This window comes from Ochotona curzoniae, unplaced genomic scaffold, assembly GCF_017591425.1.
Source record: "Ochotona curzoniae isolate NIBS_2020 unplaced genomic scaffold, NIBS_Ocur_1.0 scaffold_274, whole genome shotgun sequence".
Classification (NCBI taxonomy): Eukaryota; Metazoa; Chordata; class Mammalia; order Lagomorpha; family Ochotonidae; genus Ochotona; species Ochotona curzoniae.
In genome coordinates, this window is record NW_024467101.1 from 6689963 (window position 1) to 6711496 (window position 21534).

General features: G+C 49.7%; 1 protein-coding gene across 3 annotated transcripts in view; it reads right to left on the reverse strand.

Moving 5' to 3' along the window:
• Nucleotides 1-2186: 2186 nt before the first annotated feature.
• Nucleotides 2187-21534, reverse strand: part of DEPDC5 (DEP domain containing 5, GATOR1 subcomplex subunit) — an 86180-nt gene continuing 66832 nt past the window's right edge. For all 3 annotated transcript variants that reach the window (XM_041003631.1, XM_041003630.1, XM_041003629.1), the window contains 10 exons: nt 19380-19537; nt 18583-18660; nt 17829-17961; nt 15922-16030; nt 14225-14452; nt 10344-10513; nt 7462-7633; nt 4869-4929; nt 3139-3221; nt 2187-2972 (listed from right to left, as the gene is read on the reverse strand). In XM_041003631.1, the coding sequence (XP_040859565.1) occupies nt 2680-2972; nt 3139-3221; nt 4869-4929; nt 7462-7633; nt 10344-10513; nt 14225-14452; nt 15922-16030; nt 17829-17961; nt 18583-18660; nt 19380-19537 (1485 nt within the window). In that variant the 3' untranslated portion in view covers nt 2187-2679. The remainder of the gene's footprint in view (nt 2973-3138; nt 3222-4868; nt 4930-7461; nt 7634-10343; nt 10514-14224; nt 14453-15921; nt 16031-17828; nt 17962-18582; nt 18661-19379; nt 19538-21534) is intronic.

Consider the following 21534-nt stretch of genomic DNA (forward strand, 5'->3'; position numbering starts at 1 on the left):
GTAGTCTATTGGCCAGGATCCCATATGGGCGCCGATTCCTATCATGGTGGCCCCACTTCCCATCCAGCTCCCTGCTTGTGGCCTGGGAAAGCAGTTGAGGATGGCCCAAGGCTTTGGGATCCTGCACCTGTGTGGGATACCCAGGAGTTCCTGGATCCTGGCTTCGGATCGGCATAGCATCGGCCATTGCGGTCACTTGGGGAGTGAATCATCGTACGGAAGATTTTCCTCTCTGTGTATCTGACTTTCCAATAAATAAATCAATCTTTTTTTTTTTTTAAAAAAACAAATTTGTAGAAAACACAGTTGAAAGAAAAGTTTATTTTGGTGCAAAAAAATATTGAAATCTGAGCAGTTTTTTTCATAGTATGTATTTTCCTATGACCTCTCTGAAGGCCCCTCATATATAACACTTCCAAAAGGTGTGTTTTTAAAATGTATTGCATCATATTATCTTTAAATTTCATTTTCCACAAACCTTTTGGGGAAGCATTCTTGTATTAATCAATCTATTCTCTGATGTCTCCATGTGCGACCTCAACAGCTGCATTTTAAGAGTTTTGAATAAGTTCAAATTCCAGTCACCAAAGAAATCCTGCAGGAGTCTAGCTGAGTGAGGAGGAGATTCAGCACCCAGGGGCCCAGCCTGCAGTCTAGAGCCAATCTGCTCCTTCGCTGCATCCTGGTCAACAGCCATCTATCTCTCCAACATCTACTGTCAGACTGTGCACTTAGGGACAAAAAAAAAAGATGAACTGGTCAGACAAGTTTCTGTCAGGGGAATAGTGTGCACAAAGTCCAGCACCACTTTGGAGAATCATGTGGAGGTGCTGTGGGCAGGTGTAACCAGGTGCCTGACCCCACTTCCTAAGAGCTGGAGGAGAAGGGGCAGGAGGAACAAGGGTTCAGGGAAGCCAGGTGCGCCTGGGCAAGAGGAGCTGTGGTCCAGGCAGATGGCACATGCAGAGCTGGCTGCGTCCTGGGGAGACTGCACACCAGCTAGAGGGCATGCAGGATCAGCACACACAGAGCAGGCATTTGATCCAGCAGTTCAGATACCAATGACAGTGGGGGAGGTGGTGGCATTTTGGCACAGCAGGTTATGCCATGGCTAAAAATGCCAGCATGCTATATCAGAGTGCCAGTTTGAGAGCAATCTAGCTCCTGTTGAAGTGCCTGGGAAGCAGCAAAAGATGCTGAGGAGACCTGGTTAGTTCCTGACTCTGGGCTTTGGCCTGACCCAGACTTGGCTGTTGTAGTCAATTGCGGAATGAATCAGCCAGTGGAAGACCTTGCTGTGTGTCTCTCCATCTCGCATGCTGGAGTGCCTGGGTTTGAGTTCCAGCATGGCTCCCATAGGTTGATCCCTTCAACATCCATGTGGGAGACATGGATTCAGATGCTGGCATTTGAAGAGAACCAGTGGATGGGAGCTCTCTCTGTCTCAAATAAATAAGTACAAATTCACTTAAAAAAAAAATAAAGAAAGGAAAGACACACAGCCCACAGGGCCAGAGTGTGCAGGACCATGTTTGCCACAGCCAAGATTTCTGAATTCAGGAGTTTGGGATGGGCGGTGGGTATTGGCTTTTTTCCTCCCCCCGCCCCACAAAGACTGACAACAGGAAAACAAACTGGAGAGGAAGGAGATGTGAGCTTGGGAGATTTCCCAAGGGACGTGAACAGAAAGCTGAGGCAGGGCTGGACCCTAAGGTGTAGCGTGGGCAGAAGTGGACGCACCGGGAAGCTGTGGATGAGGGACATCCACAGGCACAGGGTTTGGACTGGCTGTGGTGGGAAAGAAGGAAGTGGTTGCAGTTTCCAGGTTCTCCCCTCTGGCCTGCAACACCCCCACCATATCAAGCAGCCCCGAGCATGGACTAAACCTAAATGAAAGTCAACAGAAGTTTTGGTTATTTTTTCTTTTTCTCCCAGAATGCAACCCGGACCTGGGCTCACCCACCGAGTGAGATCATCTCCGACGGCCTGGGCCTGTGGCTGACTGGTCCAGCACACTGTCTGCACTCCAGTCTTGGCCCATTCCCTTCTGACTCTCGGCCAGAAGCTGGTGGTGACTCCTGAAGCCCTCCTACCTCCTGTGCTGGCTGCCCATGGCCCTGGAGACCCAGCACCACTGTGTATCCCACCTGCCCAGGTTGGGATGGCTGCTACTACGGACAGAGAGGTTGAGCAAGGAGCTTTATTTGCTTCTGGTATTTACAGGTATGTACAGCTGACGTGGGTCTATAGTACAGTACTTCACAAAACTACCTTACACCCTGGGCACATTCCTGGGTGGTTCTGAGGCAGCAAATTCTACTCCAAACTCCCCTCTCTCGTGGAGGGTTGAGACAAGCGGCATGAACAAGAGCCGCTATCCTGACTTTGAAGACAGCAGTGGGGTTGCCTATCCCTGTTCCTCGAAGCCCCAGGCCATCCTACCGGCAATCCGTGCTGCCTATCTGCTCTGGGAGCTTTGCTTGGCAGGATTTGGGTGGCAGCAGTGTAAAGCCACTGCTTCTGCAACGTTGCATGGTGGTTGGACGGCAAGGACCCTTAGTCACCGACAGCAAATGACACCACATGCCTAGAGCCTAACCGGAACCCTGGGTTACGGGGTGGACGCTCTCTCCCTGCCCCAGAGTGGACATGGCCATCCCATGTAGGTGCAGCTTGACCTCACGGGGCGCTAGCGTGCATCTTCTCCAGACAGCTCGTCCAGAACGTGACCAGCCGATTGTCGCGGTTGACGCAGAAGTCAGTGAAGTCCTTCAGTAACCGGTCGGCAAACTTCTCGTCGCCTGTGGCGCTGGAGCGCCATGTCTTGGTCAGCATAGTGTTGTAGGCCCAGTTGTAGCCAACACGCTCCTCGCAGAACATGTTCTGATTAGTGGAGCTGGTGGAGTTGCGCCGGCGCCGCTGCTGGCCCGAGAACTTGCGCTTGGAGTAGGGCAGCTGGAGGAATACGGTTCCTGGAGGAAATACAGGGAATGGGGAGATGGGCACCCACCATTGGGCTTCGGGTAAGGGAAGGCACCTGTGTGGGCAGCACTAGCCCTCCCCTCACCCATGGCCAGGGTGCACACACTGCAGCCACAGGAATTCCACCTGTGCCACTTGCCGCCCGGGGTTCCTCACCTGTGACGTGGATATACTGGGGCTTGTTCTCAGCAGGGAAGTTGAAAGCAGAGGCGGAATACTTATCTTGTACAAACCCAAACCTAAGGGAAGGAAAGGAAAACAGGAAGATACACTAAGGCCACCACAGCTGAAGGCACACGAAGGGAAGAGTCAACAGGACCTCCAGGCGGATTTGGTTTTGCCCTCACCAATTCCCAACCTTCATCTTTCCAATACCAGAGTCTGGGATCACCAGACTTCCTAGGGCCCGGTCACAGTCCCTGAAAGGCCTCCCATTGGTGTCCTTTGCTGCTGCTTGGCTACCTACTCTGGCCTGTTGCATCACCCTGCCCAGGACCCAGGAACTCGACATTGTTCGCTGGGGCCCAGTTCCTTGAGTCAGCATCCCTGCCTCCTGGGGTCTTGCATTACAAGGGAGTTGAAGTCAAAAGCCAGAGCCAGGTATTGAACCCAGCTACTGTGACACAGACTTGGGTTGTCATAACCGCCTGGCTAGAAGACCTGCCCCAGAAGGGTTTTTATCTTCCCTCACTACAGTCACACCTGTCTGCCCCTCCTGTTTGTTCTCAGGCTAAGTGTTAGACGGCTCTCTGTAATGACCCCAGAAGGAAAAGGAATGAAGGATCTTCATAGAAATCTTCCTCCTGAAAGTGGGGAGCACCGACCTGGGCCTGTCTCGCTCTGGAAATAGGCGGCAGGAGCCGTTTTTCATCTCTGACTTGTTCTGCCTCATTTCTCTTCGATGACTACTTCTATTCCTGGTTTTTCCTATTTCTATACTGCACACTTATTATGGCCCTACCTGCTAAGGGCTGGGAAGGATGTGTTAGTGGATGTACCTCCTGCCCTCTGGGGCTGCTGGGGGGCTGTTTAGGTATTGAGGGCAGGATTGCAGGCCTGGGTACTGGGCTCCTGCAGGGGACAGGTGCTGTGTCCGATCCCATGTCTAAGCGGCTGCCTCTGCACTGGCATTTTCAAATCATTACGCAAACAATCACGAAGTCTAATAAGCAGATCAGGTGGTGAGGCTGACACGCTCCGGGATCGCCCTCTCTAGTTTCAATCTCACTTTTGCTTCGTAGCCACGTTCCGATCCAGCCTTTCCATTCACTCAGCTTGGACCACAGCATTCTCGCCTCCTTTCTTCTTTAGCTTATCTAAAAGGCAATTTTATTACATGGTCTCTGGCCACTTCTCCATCCACTGAAGGAGAACGCAAGTCATGTTCCCTATGAGGGGGAATTCCGATCCTGGAAAGGGGGTGTGCTAATCTCACCCTAACTGCCCAGAGGAAGATCATGAAGGGGCTGGGAGCCACCACAGGAGGGTCTAGGGAAGATGGACACTCTGGCTCTTTCAAAGATGGTCCTTGTGAGGACTCTGGGACTGTTTCAGAGTCACAATCCTGCTCAAGAATTCCTCTCCACACGAGCGCTATGCCTTAAATAACTGCTCTGCCCAAGGCATTTTGCTAGGCAGAGTAGAGTGAAAAAACAAAAACAAAAGCAAAACAAGAAAAGCGCAAGCCCTTGCCCTCTCGGGGCCCCCACAACAGGGTGCTGTGGAAGAAAAGGAGAACAGAGTCCTGTCGGGGACCAGCACCGCTGTGTCCCTGCGAGAGTATAGCTCTTTCCTGGGAATCAACAACACGGGGTCTCCCTGTGGCGGTTGTGGCTCCAGTCAAACTCGGGTTCCTGCCCGCTGTTCCCTCTTGCAAAGGGACAAACCTGTGTGCAATGGCTTCTTGGAACAGATGCATCCGATCCCAGTAGGTTTCAGGTTCAAAGCCTGGAAAGAGACAAGCAGAGAGGCAGAGTTGTAATCACCAAGGTTGTGGCCGTCCCCGTATCCAACAGCCTGGGCACTCCTTGGCAGCTCCTGGCCCCTTGAGCCTAAGGCCCACTTTCCCGCACTCCTGGCTTTGGTGGAAGCCAAGCCACAGCGGGATCTAGCAACATGAGGAGTCCTCGGCAGCTAGTGTGAGCTGCCAGCACTCAGCAGGAGAGATTCAGCCTCATGAGTCAAGGGCAAATGGGAGCGTGATATTCCACAACAAATGGAAGATACATTTGAAATGCATACCAACAACAAACTGCAATATCTTCTATTCCCTGTCTGCCATTTTCCTGCAAGGAAAAGGTGACGATACAAGCTCCACTTGGAGGGTGGGGAAAGGGAAACGAATAAATGTCAAAGTGAGTTGTGGACAAAGTGATGGGTTAAGGATATTCCCTGACTCCATGCCCACTCTCGTTGTTCCAGCCCCACTTCATCTATGGGGTTTCTGAGAGGATGGAGAACTGAGCTGAGTGTGAAGGTGGGGGAGGGCTGTCTCATAGCAACAGGCCCCGGAGCTAGGGCTGCTCTTGGGGCTGGGGCCATCCCAAAGCACAGGACTGCCCGGGGTAGCTGTGTCACTATTTCCACATTTTGGAATGCTCTGGCTAGGATGGATATTAGAGGATTCTGGGCAACTACACAGCAAAAGAGAGAACACACACACACACATACACACAAAAGGACTTTGGCTTTCATAGGGAAAATAAAACAGCAACAAAAAAAAACCCCCACCACACAGCACATTCTTGTCAGATTTTTTTTTAAGATTTTTGATAACAGGAAGGCAGGCACAGGGGCAAGGAAATCAATTTTTTCCAAGGAAAGGCAAGTCCTGGTTCCTTTAAACCAGGACTCCTTTCTTTAGCTGTAACCATGGCAACCCAAGGAGGATGCTGGGCTAGAAGACTCGGTTACAACTGGCAGGGAAAGCTAACCACACACACACACACACACGGTTACAACTGGCAGGGAAAGCTAACCACACACACACACACACACACACACACACACGGTCCTCTAACACCAGCCCTGGGAGCAATCTTGCGTGCTTACACTGTGGGTGGAAAAGACCCTCCCTGGTCTCCAGCTGGTGTGCAGGAAGATCCCTGTGTTCTCTACATATTGAAAACACCATCAAGTGGAGATGCCTGACTCAAAATGGCCTGATGGGAGCACAGCCATGCGGCAATTCAGGACTGCATATGCAGCCCTCTCTTGGCCACATGGGGAAGCTGAATGAGAATACATGTCACTACGGAATACCATGGAAGCCAGTAAGTGTCCTTACGAAGTCTGCAGCCTCTAGCAGGGAGGGGCTCTGTGGGACTCTCCCGGAACCTCAACTGTCACTTAGAGCACTGCATCTCTACAAAAATCATCTTCCAAATTGTAAACAGAGAATACCCAGATGAGCCTTAAGGAAGAGCTCTTCACATGAGGGCCGCCCATGTCGTGGTCAGTGCAGGAATCGTGAGCTCGTGAGCTCGGCCTTGGCCCACTTGGTGAGGCCTCAAGTGGCTCTTTGCTGCCGACCACACTGCAGGCTTACAAGGGCATGGGGTAGGAGAGGCAGAAAGAGGGGAAAAGCACCTCCTTGACATCAGGGGTGATTTCTTCCACATTTGTCATCTTTATGGCCGAGATGTGACAGGGCTCCTGAAGGATCAGCACCAACCCTAGCTTTTTTTTTTCTTGTTCTTAAAAGCAACATCATCTTGTGAACTCACTGAAAGCTTTTGAAGGAGCTATTTATACATCCGTCTGCAATGGATGCTTGAGGTTGGAAGGCTCTGTGCTGTGGCGAGAGGAGCTGTCCTCTGATGTTGTCCTGAACCTGGCTGACTGGGGTCAAGTGGCAGGCTGGGGGCCCTCTGTGCTCTCCTTTTTCCAGGAGCAAACCTGCAGTAGAGGGCAGGGACCCTGATGGGCAACGCTCCGCTCTCCTCTGAGCCTTCTGCTAGTCTGCTTTCTCTTCCTGAGAAGCAAGACTTGAGCCACATTGCAGGGCCCCAAGGGCTGACCCACTTCAGCTTGGCATGATAGGCACCGTTTCCTCTTTCACTCTCCATCTCCCCACTATTTTTCGGCAGAGGATGGCATATACAAGTCTCCCAAGAGGTTCAAACCCCTGTGGTCAGAGCCAGGTAAGTCAGAGTCTGTGGAATAAGAGCCTGGTGTGTATTGCAGATGCAGGGTACATGACAGACCCTTCTGCCACCCACTGCTGTGCCCCACACTTCACAGTGGTCTGCTTGGGAGGGGGCAAGACAGCTCGACTTCATCTCACTTTTCAGAATAAGGTAAACTGAGGCTCAGAGCCATAAGTGATCTACCTACTCAGTGAAGGACCTAGATCGAAACCCAGCTCCTCCACTGCTTGCTAAAAGGCTCTCTCTGCTCACCAACCCGTGTAAGTGAGAACAGTGAGAGAAGGTGTCCTGTGGGGTGGGGGAGGAAGGGGAAGGGGGTTTCAACTCTTACTGTCAAACAGGTGCTCGCTGCCTTCCTTGAGCAAGCAGCTGATGTTGAGCGGGATGAACAGCTGGGCTCGAAGGGGGTCGCCGTACAGGTAACTGGGCAGTGCAAAAGGACCCTCCAAAACTGGGACCAAGAGGAAGCCGCAGGAGGTGGCCTTCCGATGCCAGCCTTGGACCTGGTGGGAAGCACGGGAATAGCAAAGAGCGGTCACCTCCGGGTTCTTTCCGATGAAGAGAAAATGACTTCCTGACAGGTACAGGCGTTATCGATCGGCCTGTTCATTTATTCATGCTCACCGGCTCCAAACCGGTCCTGGGCAGGAAATAGCTTAACCTGCTGATGAATACTTAAAAAAAAAAAATCCATGAGTTAAGCACACAGCTTGTCTTCTGCAACTTTGGTGCCTCCTGTGGGAAGAACACAGTGGAGAGAGCGGAAACCCTTCCTAATGTGGCAGGCTGGAGAAAGGTCACGGGATATAGGCAAAGCCTTTCTGATTTTTGTCCTTGATTGAGAATTCGGTAAGTTCAAAGGATCCAATAGGGAAGACAGGACACTCAGGCCAGATGAGAAAGACTGGAGGTAGGATGGGAGGTGGCTATGGTGCTCTCTGGTCAAAAACTAACCAGGCCTGACCCAACGGGATGCCAGCCGTTCTCTGGCCAACCCCTAAAGCTCACCTGTTCAAAGACTGAGGAACCCAAGCTACTGGCGTCTCAAATGTCCCAACAGCAACAATTTCTTGAGGAGTGGGAGCAACTGTCTAGTTCTCGATAAACTTTTTTTTTTTAAACCCAGGAAACTGAAGGATATTGGGAAAAACAAAGCAGTGATGCAAAGACAGCCATTCTTAGCAGGCTGCATGTGAACAGATGAGAAAAGTGGGCTTTTTCAGGACAGTCACCCAATTCCTAAGACAAATGACCACGCCCCTCCCCTCTTTGCTCCCAACCGTAACTATACATGTGTGTGTCTTGGAAGGCCGCAGTTGGGTCATCTTGAGATTGCCTGCCAGGAGAATGTTCTGGTCTGCTGGGTCAGAGTGTTTGTTTTCCTGGAGGAAGTGACCCCCCCCCCCCACCTCCAGGCACACTCTGCTGGGGAGGAGCAGGTGTCTTCTACAAGTGGGGGTGGCATGAGTAGCAGGGCTTTCTTGAGATTTATACTTTAATGACGTTCTCTCAATCTGTCTTTTCATGGAGCCAAGTGGAGGCAGAGACCTGGCTGGGTCTTTACCCCCTCAGATACCATGGTTTTATGGGTCAAACCTGAGACTGAGAGCTCTGGGCCCAACACTGTGTTATTTCTCTGGGGTCATCTCTTAACTTTCAGGGCTCCTCGTTGAATTTGCAGATGTTCTTGGTTATAGCAGATGTTCAGCTCATGGTTATTAGAGAGGAGCGGGTTCAGGTGAAGTCACAATGAAGTACTGGTTGTGGCTGATGTGTGTTACAGGAGGGCCCCTGGGAGATACTGATAGCTTAGATAAGTAAGGAGTATTTATCCTCCAGGCACTGGGACAGTGTTCCTGGGGCAGGGGATGGCTAGCGAGAGCTTTTTAGTGCAGGAGCAATGGATGGTCCAATTGCAGATGACTGAAGGGGAATGACCCATGGAAATAGGCTTCTCCGCTTTGGCACTTGTGTCAGCATGTGCCAGTTAAGCCTTTACTGGGGGAGTGCTATCCTCTGCACTCTGGGGTGATGGGCCTCTCATCAGATGCCAGCAGTACTCACCACCACCACCACTACCACCACCACTGGAAATGAGCAAGTATGTCTCCAGACACTGCCAAATATCCCTTGTTTGAGAAACACTGAGTTAAAAGCAGTGATATTCATTAATAGGGGAATGGTTAAATAAATGTTGCTAGAGCTAAACAACAGAATAGTCTGCAGTCCCTCGAAACAACGAGGTAAGTTTGTCAGTGCCCTCACTGTGAAAAAACAATGACACACACATACACACAACAAACAAAACAAAACAAACAAACAAAACAAAACCAAGGCACATTTACTTATGCTGATAAAGAGCACATACAGACATCCAGGTCATGGGAGAAACACAATGTAAGTAGGACATATCCCAGGCTACCATCTCTGTTACAAACCACGGTTGTGTAAAGGCCTACAATCTGTCTGGAAGCACACTTCGCAAAGTGTAATGGTAGCCACTTTTGGATGGAAGCTTTAGGACTCAGGGATGGGAGGCAGGCATGTTTTTACTCTTGACCTGTTAGTCTCAACTAGGGAAAATGTCCCATTCCAGAGACCTGTGGCAGACCAGACAGAGAGGAAGGGAAGGAAGAGAGAGACAGTTTCCTTAAATGCCCGCAATAGTCTCAGCTGAGATGGGCTGGAGCTGGGAATTGAATCCAGGTCTCCCGCAGGAGCAACAGGCACCCAACCACCTGAGCTATCACCCACTGTCTCTTAGGGTCTGCACTGGCATGAAGTCAGGAGTTGGGAGCCTGGGCCAGAAATTGGACCTTGGCAGTCTAATTCAGGTTCTGGGCATCTTAACCACTAGGCTATATGCCCAGCTCTGGAGACATTTGGTATTATCATAGCTGGGGAGTGTGTGACTGGCATATTGTAAGTACAGGGTGGAGATGTTGCTCGACGGTCTATAATGCACGGTGCTGCTCCTTCCCAGCCCCAGATGCCATAGTGCCAAGTTTGACAAACCTGAATCTACTGTTTTCTGTTTGTGCTTTTATCAGGGTTTATATTTTTCTTACAGTCAATACCAATAGTTGTGGTCAAACGGTAACAGGGGCCTGAGTTAAAATGAACAAGCAATGCGAGTCTCTAAGAAGCACCCCCACTCCCACCCTGTGAGGGGAACCACGGGGCCACAACCACGTGCACCGCCAAGGCCCTCACCATCTCGAAGAGCACAGCGGCGGTCACGGCCATCCAGTGCAGCTTGATCTCGAAGGCAGCGTTCAGGGAGAAGTTGCCATGGTAGTAGCAGCTGCACCACTCCAGGCGGTCCGTGCGGTTGTTTACATCCACATCCAGGGTCACGGTCCTCTGCTCCGGGACGGTGGCGGCTGAGAGCAGAGCAGGAGGGGGTCCCCAGAAAGTAGGAACAGGGGAAGTGGGGCGATGAGGAAGAACTAAGCACTCTGGTATCAAAGTACAGGATTACCCAACAGAATAAAAAAAATATGACAGATTCTAGAAGGTCACCCAGTCCTGGAGTCAGTCAGTGAGCTGTTTCTGTAAAGGGTTGGATGGTAACTACATTGTGGGCCATGCAGTTTTCTTGGAAAATACTCAACTGTGCCATGATGGAGTGAAAGCAGCCGTGGATAACATGTTAAGTGGATGGGCTCAGTTATGTTCCAATTAAGCTTTATGTATGAAAACAGGTGGACTTTTTCTTTCAGGATAGTGAAAACCATCCTCTAAAGTGCTACAAATGCAGCTACTGACGTGTCATGTACATCTGTCCAAGCCCACAGACATTGCGTCTAGGACCCTAAGGTAAACCTTGGTAATTTGAGTGATAATGATGAGTCCACACAGGTCCACAGATTGTTTAGCAATGCGCCACTCTGGTGGGGGGTGTTGTTAGGGGAGAAGGGCTTGTGTACGTGTATACAGAGGAATATTTGTGACCTTTTGCTCACTTCTGCTGGGAGCCTTAAACTACTCTACAAAATAAAATATATTGTAAAGTAAGCAAACCAAGACATGGTGGGCCCAATTTGACTGATTAAGGCAGAGTCTGTCTTCCTTCTCTATTAACAGCGCAGGGAAATGGCAGCCCGGGGAGCTGAGATGCCTGGCTAAGAACACAGAGGAAGAATCCGGGCCAGGCTGAACCTCAGGCTTCCTGGTCTCATTGACTCACAAAGGGACACCGTGAGGCACAGTCTAGACCACAGTCAGGAGGAAGTCCTGCTTTTCTGGTTTCAGCCCAGAAAGGGTTGCCGTTTTACACTCCTTTCTCAAGAAACGAAACCTCTGAGTGGGCATTTGTCCTGGTGGTTAAGATACCACGTAGGAATGCCCATCCACACACTACAGAACTTGAGTCTAATACCTGGATCCAGTTTCCAATTCCAATTCTCTGTTAATGCAGATTCAGGGAGGCAACCGCAATGGCGCAGGTAATGTGGGCCCTGCCACCCACATAGGGGCCCTGGATTGAGTTTTTGGCTTCTGGCTTTGGCCTGGCCCTGTCCTGGCCATTGCAGGTATCTGGGGAGTGAACAAAAGGATGGGAACACGCTCTCTGTCTTAGTACCAACTGTGCTCATCTTATTGAGGACTCTCACTCGGAAATCCTATACAACAGGGCAGTGCAGAGACAGATAAGACAATAATGTCCCTAGCCAGAAAAGAATTAGAAGAGAACAGCAAAGATCAAGTGAAAACACGGGTGACAAGCGACCATGCATTTCCTCCCGTGCAGTTTCCTTTAACCTCTCCACTTCTATGTCTCCTCTATTCCTGTTACTCCTCCCTGCCAGTCTGAGCTGTGAGCTCACCAAGGCTCCCCGCAAGGCTTTGCTTTTGCATGGACATTGTTCAGCTGGCTGCGGCACTGAAGGCTGAAGAACCTTGGTTGCCTCAACATTCGAGGTTTAGCAAAACCAGATTCCGTTTCTGCTTCATGCTGCTGATTCATGACACCACCCATGTAACCTTTCAAATCAAAGAACTTTGTTTTGTTTGCAGGCGAAAACAAGGACAAAGGGCCCGGTGTGGTAGTCTTGTGGCTAAAGTCCTCCCCTTGAATGCACCTGAATCCCAAATGGGCGCCGGTTCTAATCCTAGCCACCATGCTTGTGACTTGGGAAAGCAGGTGAGGACGGTCCAAAGCTTTGGGACCCTGCACCTACGTGGGAGACCCAGAAGAAGCTCCAGGCTCCTGGCTTTGGATTGGCTCAACTCTGGCCATTGCAGCCACTTGGGGAGTAAACCAGTGGATGGAAGATCCTCCTCTCTGTTTCTCCTTCTTTCTGTAAAATATGACTTTCCAATAAAAATAAATAAATCATTAAAAAAATAAAAATAAAAAGAAGGACCTGGAAGCAGAAGTATGGGCAATGAGCAGACAGCTAGAGTGGTGCGGCCAGGTGCCCAGGAGGTAGACAGAAGATGGAGATGGGAAGCAGACCACATCCTGGACGGCCTGCAGACTGCTACAGGGACACTGGAACAGAGAGGATGCTGCCCAAAGGAGGAACATGACCTGAGCTCTATTGAAAGAGGTCGCTCTGCTTTCTCAGTGTGGAAAATAGATGACAGGAAAGCCGGGGGGTGGGGTGGGGAGGAGCTATTGAGAGGTGACTACATGAGGTAATGCACACAGGAGAATCGGTGGCTTGGACTGGAGTCACAGAAAAGCCAGAAAGCAGCTGAAGGCTGATGGACGGAACACAGAGCTGGGGCCAAGACTATGGTACAGTGGATAAAGCTGCTGCTTCAATTCCACATGGACATTGGTTCAGGTCCTGGTTGTTCTACCTCTGATCCAGCTCCCTGCTGGTGACCTGGGAAAAGCAGCAGAGGATGGTTCCAAGTGCTTCGGCCCCTGCATCCACACAGGAGACCTCGATAAGAGTTCCTGGCTCCTGACTTTGCCCTGATTCAGTCCTGGCTGTTATAGCCAACTGGAGATTAAACCAGCATATAGATTTCAAACTCTTTTTTTATTCTAACTTTCTCAAATAAATAAAAGTTTTTTTTAAAGATTTATTTTTATTGGAAAGTAGATTTACAGAGAGGAGAAGAGACAAGAGAGAAAGACCTTCCATCTGCTGGTTCACTTCCCAGGTGGCCACAATGACCAGAGCTGCACCGACCCAAACCCAAGGGCAAGGAGCCTCTTTTAGGTTTCCCACAAGCGTGCAGGGTCCATGTGGGAGACCTGGAAGAAGCTCCTGGCTCTTGGCTTTGGATTATTTAATTCTAGCTGTTGTGGCTGCTTGGGGAGTGAATCAGCAGATGAAGATCTTCCTATCTCTCCTTCTCTCTGTAAATCTGCCTCTCCAATAAAATAAATAAACCTTAAACAGAACATGGGATTTCTCTGGAGTCTGGTCTATGTTAGTTATGTCTGCTTTTTTCCTTCCTTCTGGAGTTTCTGGATCTCTTGAGATAAACTTCACAGGGAATGGATTCCTAGAGATGCTTGCATCTCAATCCATCTGCCAGGTTCTCCCGAGCAGCAGTGCAAGTTTCCTATCACAGGTCCCCAGCTTTCAGTAAGCAGGTGCTCACCCTGCCCCAGAGCTGCAGGGAAAACAGGAAAGCACCCCAGAGGACATCCCATGATGTGGTCAATACACACGGGAAGGAAGAGATGATGGGAAGCGCATGCTCAGTATGAGGGTCTGGAATTGGACAGCCTTTGGGTTCCTTCCTCTTCTGAGATTCCAAGAGGCTGTGCCTCTGGGGAAGGGCTCTGGAAGGAAGTGAACCTGCTGTGGGCAGCAGCTCACATCCCCTGCCTCCTGGGGACTTTGGAGAAGAGTACCACGTCATCTATTTTCTCCTGTCTGTGCAGATATGGCATCACACTCCAATGCAGGAGGCACTAGACACCATTTGTTGGCTGGACTCACTGGGCTAGTGAAAGACAGCATGGGAACCCACACTGGGACAGACACAACGGACAGCCTGACAGCCACCGTAGTTGTAACCATGGTTCATGTGGCATCATTCTTATGGCTGGCCACTCCCCCATACCCACAACACTCACTCACCCACCAGCATGTCCCCACATGCCATCTGTGCTGGGCATTTACCTAAGAGCGCAGCTGCCTGGCTCCGTCCTCCGAAACTGCGGCTAAAGGAGCTGTGTCTGCTCGCGTAGGAGGCCGGCCGGCTGGGCAGCCAGGGCAGGAGGAAGGCAGGAATCTCTGAGTGCAGGAGCTCTTCTGCCACGAAGGCCACCTCAAACCACTTGCGCTGGAAGCTGGCGAAATCATCCACCCCTGCCGTATGCCAAGTGGGAGCGGGCTGCTGCATGGCCACTGCAAGGAGCAGAACGGGGAGAGACAGGGAGCCCTCAGGACAAACGCTTACATGCCGGTGGATGCATGCTGTGATGCGGAGGAAGCCTGAAAACCTAACGCTAAGTCAAAAGGTGTCAGCCACACAAGGCCGCCATGTCGTACAATTCCATTTAGATGAAATGTCCAGAAAAGCCATATTTTTGGAGACAGAAGGCAGATTGGCAACTGCTCAGGGACAGAGGGCAGACGAGCTATGGGAATGATTGCTAATGGGTACACAGATGGGCTTCTCTCAGGGGTGATGAAAACTTGCACCAGAGAGAGGCGACAGTTGCACAACACCGTGGATGTACTAAACGCCCCTGAATTGTTCACTTTCAAATGGGGAATTTTATTTCATATGAGCTTTAGTTCAATTTAGCAACCTGAGGGTAAAACAGATCATCTACTGGTCAAATTTAGAATTTGAGGAAAAGGGTGTCCATGGACGTACTAGAGGTTTTAAGGGGAAAAAAAAAAAAAGCAAGCAAGCTTACATAGATCTTTTCCCGACACGTCTCTGGATAAGAGACCACAGGGGGTGGGGGTAGTGCTGGTGGGACGCTGTAAGCCTAAGGGTCGCTTTCAGCCATGGTCCTTGTTTATACTGGATACGCTAGAGAGAGGACTGGCTCCTGGGTGGCCCTCAGAGCTATCTGAGCTGGCTTTGACTATGCCAGACATGGCTCCCACCTGACCATTACTTTCTCTTATTTTTGGGGAAAAAAAAAAATCAACACAGCCAGCCCTCTGCATCCTTGGGCTCAACCAATTGACATGGGCAACACTTGAGAAAAAAAAAATTGGGGGAGTGATTAGTTCCTAAATAATATAGTGTAACAATTGTTTATGTAGCACTTACATTCTGTTAAATAAATAAGGAATCTAGAGATGATGTGAAATGAGTAGGAAGATACATGTGGAGTCTATGAGGTCACTATGCCATTTTATGCAAGGAACTTGAGCATCCGTGGATTTCCCGGAGCCTTGGAACTATGTTCCACAGATACTGAGGGGTGACAGTACTTAATAACAGCCTTTGGAAAATCTAGCTAGGACTTGATGGTTTTTCTGGAAACCCAGCAAGTGAAAAGAGTCACAAATCACAGACTGGCACTCATCCTGTCACATCAGAGCTACCTGTCCTGGATGGGGGTAGTGTGCTGTCTTGAGAAACGACCGCCACAAAATGACTGATGGGAATTTCTCACACTGTGTCTCTTGGCATCTTTCGGGTTTGTCTCCTTCCTGCACTGTTCTGTCACCGAGAACACGCTGTAATGGAAGAAGGCTCCCTCACTCACATTAGATACAAACTCTCAAGCAGGCAGTGTCAGCCTAGGACACAGTGTCATACATGGAGCACAAAAGACATCGTCATGGGACAGAGCAAAGCACCAGGAGACACTCCCACCCGCAGGGGCAACCGCCTCGGCCTGGGCGCTGACCTCGGTCGGGCTCTTTGTCCATGACGATCTTGTAGAAGTAGAAGCCGTAGATGAAGGTCCGCCAGGCTTCGCCAGACGCGTGTGTGATCAGCTGCTCTTCCAGCATTTTCTAGGAGAGACACTGAACCCTGAAATTCCTATTGGGATGGGGACGAGGAGGGGGAGTCCCAGGAGCACTGAGGAGAACCTTACCTGCCACTCCCAATTAGACACAACTGCTGCCCTACACAAATACACCTGGGGTCAACTGTGTCATGATTTCGAGCACAAAGATAACTGAGGTGTACTACCATCCAGTTGTTAAAAAGTTAATATTTTGTTATACAGTAGGTCTCCCTCATTCACAGCAGGATGCAGTCTGGGACCTCCAGTGGATGCCTGAAACTGCAGCTAGATAGGCATGATCCCTATATAAGCTATGTTTTCACTATGCATACACACCCATGACCAAGTTTAACTTATAAATTAGGCATAGTAGAGAGCAACAACAATTATTAATAAACCAGGATAATTATAACAATGTCTTGCAATAAAATTTAGAAATAGGATTCTTCCTATTCCTGTCATGTCATGAAATATTTCTGAAATCTTCCATTAATATTTTTGGACCAAGGTTGGCTGGAGGCAAGGCTGACTAGGAAAGCAACAGGGGACTACTGGCAAAACTTTGAAAAATTTCTATTGATTCTTCCAAGCCCATTTTGCCTTCTTCTTCTTCTCTCTCTCTCTCTCAATAAATGACTGCTGCCATATTCTTATGCTTAAAGAACTTTATAGTCTAGACATGCAATGAGAAAGAAAATGAGGGGCTTAAATTTATTGATGCATGTACTTCCATTTATTTGAAAAGCAGAGGGACACAGAAGCGATGACCACCTGCTGACTGAGATCTGTTCCTGATTTTACATCTCAGGGATGAGCAGCCAGTGGGGTCACAGATCTCCAGCGGTGCGCTCTATGAGGCTGAAGAGTGTAAAATGGCTCAGTGAACACCACCTTTTTCATTCTCTGCCTCTCATGGCTAATTCCAGTCTTAAACAGTTTAATTAAGTTCAAGTAAGTGTCAGGTAAGTGCCACGCAAGATGTCAGAGAGCGGTGGCATGGAAATGGGCAGTAGGAGGTGATCCCATCCTTAAAGAACCGGTCTCAGCTGCCTTATTCTGTGTGCCAAGGCCTCTGACATGGAACCTTGACTCCAGCCCCAGCTCTGGAATTGAGCAGATGTTGACCGGGGTGGAGGAATAGAGGGCTTGAGGTCACACAGGGAAGATGTTCCCTGACGGTCTCTCACAGACGCTTTCCCAGAGTTCAAAAGGACACAGATTTTGTGTCCAGAACATTTCAGGACAGACGGTAAGTCTTGCCAAATCTGAAAGTCAAGGTACAATGTGTGTCCATTCCAGATGGGCCCTGTATTTATTAGAAACAGATCCTTAAAAAAAACAAAAACAAAACAAAAAAAAAACCCACCAAGAGACAGTTCCTCAGAGTGGGGTGGGCATTTGGTCAAGTGGTAAAGACACCCACATCCCTCCCTGGAGTCCTTGCCTTGGATTCCCAGCTGCAGCTCCTGACTCCAGGAGGCAGCAGGGGATGGAGTTCCCACTAACCCACATGGAAGACCTAGACTGCATTCCCAGCTCTCAGCTCCCAGCTTATGCCCTGGTCCAGCCCTGGCCGCTGTAGGCATGTGGTGGGGAGTGACCCAAAAAGAGAATCACACAGACCTTTCTCTCCCTCTCTGTCTCTTAAGTGACATAAAGAAATCTTGAAAAATAAAACAAAAACAAATCTTCTGTAGGCCACTGGCCTCATTCCAGGAGAGGCTGCCAGCTTCCAGGACAGGCCCTGGTTTCCCGGGGGAATCTACACGGACAACCCTGGGGGCCTGGCCTTGCTGTCTCACCTGCATGATGTCGATGGCCATGGCCTGCGTCTGGACGCCCTCCACGTTGTTCACCAGCCAGTGCACCACCTCGGCACTGATGAAGCAGCACGGCGAGAGGCCCTTCTGCTCAGAGAGCAGCTGGACTCCTGTCCTGGGTTCCAATGGGAGGAGCAGGGAGCAGGATGTGTGCGCATGCCCAGTGGCCACAGGGAGAAAGAGAAGATGAAATAGAAGGGGCTCTCCAGAGGGAAGGGAAGTTTTCCAGCTTGTCCCCAACACCACCACAGTAAAGTAAGTTCTTTCCACAGTTCCTAGGCCCAGGGAAATTGTCATGACAGGATACAAAAGGGGACAAAACAGAAGAGAACTGATACACTACACTACATCTACACTAATGATTCCATTTCTGGGGTAGGGAACATCCGGCCTGTGGGCCATATACAGCCCGTGAAATCATTTGGTCTGGCCCTGCTGAGGCATCCACAAGTGGGACCCAAAACTCAATAAGTCTACAGCAGGCTAATGTTTAAGTTGATCATTTTGTAGGGCCCTTGAATGATGTTATAAATAGCCAAATGGTCCCTGGCAGAAGAAAGGTCCCTCACCTCTGAGTCCTTACATCAACTCTGTGGACATAAGCAGTTAGTAAAAAATTCCATTTGACACAGAGAGGCTCAGAGAGGTCAGGCGACTTGTCCCCAGGCTCATGGCAGTGGACAGGTCTTTGGGCACCACATGCCCTTTGCATACACTCAGATGACCCAGCACTTACGAGGGGTGCTTCATGGCTTCCAGGATCTCTGCCAGGGTGGAGGACGAGGTCAAGGAGCTGGCTGCCTGCTGCTGCAAGCTGTAACAGAGTGTCCATCATCAGAGCCAGGGGGCACACACAGAGACAAGAACACAAACATTAGGAGCGATGGTGTCATCCCGGGCATGTCTTCTGGGACACTTCATGCTTGCAAAGTTACTTGGTTAAAAAAAAATCACTTCAAAGTGATTCTGTTGTGCTCTGAAGACGTGCTGCTGGTTCCACCCCACCTCAAGGGACACTGACCAGAGAGCCCCAGGTGTGACAGTAAGCGTACAGGCATGGAATCGCAGGATCAGTACTAACTGTGGGGCCTCTGGCTTTTCATGGCCTTGGAAGCCTAAGCCAGGAAATGGGAATGACGCTCTTCCTGTCTTCATGGTTGGTGCAAAGCTATCAAGCAGAGGACTGACACATAGAAACCCTGAATGGTAATAAACATTGAAACATAATGACAATGGCTATTCTTTAGAGATCCAAGTTGGTTAAAGGAATTAATGAAGGCCAGAGAGCTGGGAGGTGTCAGGGTCTGGAGGGCCCACTCCCAAAGCCCTATACACCTGTCTAGTGTCTAATACTATGTGGGAACCTTTCAGACATCCCGCGTTAGTCTGTCCTACAAGGGCAGTAAGGACTGACTCAACCAAGGAACTACCCAGGATTCATGACACCATCAGAACTTGGCCCAGAGCTCTGCAACCTGTGGGAGACTGTCCCCATTCCCCTAGGGGTGTGAAGTCAACTTTCCAGAGTCTCACCTGCTGTTGTCACTGGAGTTTGTAGAGGAGAAACCCTGTTCTCCCACATTCTGGGAGTTCCCAAAGGTCTGGCTGTTGCTTCTGTCTACAGACTGGCCCATGCTTATCCCCAAACCGCTGCCATCCAACACTGGAGGGGCTGTTTGGTCCAGAGATACCTGCAGGAGATTTAAAAATTCATACTCAGGTCTAAGAATAGTCAACAGGGAAACAAGATACATAAGCTTCACTGGTTTATTTGGTCAACAAGTATTTACTATTAATCAATAAAAAGGAATACCCTCCCCCAATCTGGGCAAAAAAAAAAAAAATCCATACATGATCTGTTCTAATCTTCTCATTCCTAGTCCCCACTGGTTGTTGGTGGTTGAGCTAAGGAAGTTCCAAGACCTCACCCAGCTTTGAGGGTGCTGTCAGAGCAACTGCAAAATCCCACCCTCCAAATCGAGGCAGCTAGGACATATCACTACTAGACGACCCCAGCACCAAAGAAACCTCAGCATCTGACTCAGATCACAAGATTCAGGCTTGGGAACACTCGTTAGAGCAGAGATGTGAAAATCATCCCTTGTGAGATGGGGAGGTGGGAGAGGATGTTTCAAAACAAATGGTGAATAGCACAATGGTTATCTTCCTCATGTCCTATAACTCACCCTCTTTTAGCTCATTCCTCCCTATCCTGTGTTGGTCAGTGGCATGACCAGTCTTCCAAGTGACTGCCCAAGTTCAGTTGTCAAGGACCCCTGACAGTTCCCTATTTCAACTGGACATCTTCCTGAGGATCCCTCCTGAGGTCTGCCCTCTGTAGATGCAATGCATCTTCAAGTTACACCTGTACTTCCTCTGATTAAAGAGGGATGTAGCAGCCTAACTGGCTTCACTGACTGGAGTTTCTTCCCCCAAATCCTTCCTGCGAGTCACCTCTGTTTGCATTTTCTGGATACTCTAAAGTCTTTCAACTCTCCCCATGAGTTATCTCTAAGGATCCTCACATCACCTTTAAGGACACTGAGGAACCCACACAATGTCTGCTCAGCCTGTGACCTCACCACACCACACCACACCACCCACACCACCATAAGCACATATAACCCCAAGTGCCCTGCCTTCCTGGGGTTCCCCTTTTCATACCACTGACTAAAAACTCAACAGTGTGGAAGGGTAACTCTTAGTACAACAGTTTCTGATTCTTTCTGTCCCAGTTCCCAAGTGGAATCATCCTTCTTCCCATTCTGGATCTTTCAGAGCCACTCCTGGTAGCTGTAGGATTTTGCCTCATGTCATGGGGTTCTATCCATCTCACTTCCTGAAGGAGGGCTGCAGGACAGGACTACGCTCTGTCCACCTGCATCCCTGCAGCATCCACCACAGGATCCACTCCAGAGATCACACAAAGTCCTGGCTGCGGTATCCAACTGGGGGTGGAAGAGTACGTGGAAGATCTCTCTTTTTATGTGTCTACTTTTCTCTGTAACTCTGCCTTTTAAATAAGTAAATCTTACACAAGAGTCACAGAACAGAAGAGATGCAGGTGAGGATGGACACATGGCAACTAAATGCAAGGTGGCAACCTGGTATGGATTCTGGGAGAAGTATACTAAAAGAAAAATTGGTGATATCTAAATGAAGACTGGCATTTAGTTAATATTAAAAGAGAAATCTTCAGGAGTGAGCACTGTGGCACAGTGGATTAAACTCCCACTTGGGATAGGGATGCCATATCTTGTATCATAGTACCCGGTCTAGTCCTGATACACCTGTCTTTGATCCATCTTCTTAGTACACCTGGGAGGGAGCAGGTGAGAACTCAGGTAGCTGGGTCCCTGCCTCCCATGTGGAAGACCCAGATGGACTTCTGGGCTCCTGTCTTCAGCAGGGCCCAACCCTGGTTGTAGATCTTTGGGGAGTGAACCAGGAGATGGAAGATCTCTCCCTTTCCATTATTCTGCAATTCAAAAACATAGACAACTCTTAAAAAATAACAACCTCCAGCGGTAGCACCAGTCTCCTCCACTTCCTAGTAGCCCAAAGCTGTAGGAGAAAGGCCAGGCGGAACCCTGTGTTCTCCACCCTTTGCACACAAGGCTGGGGAATAATCAGTTACCAGGCAGCAGTCAGATCCATCAGCCCAGAGCCTCAGAACTGCACCTGGAGG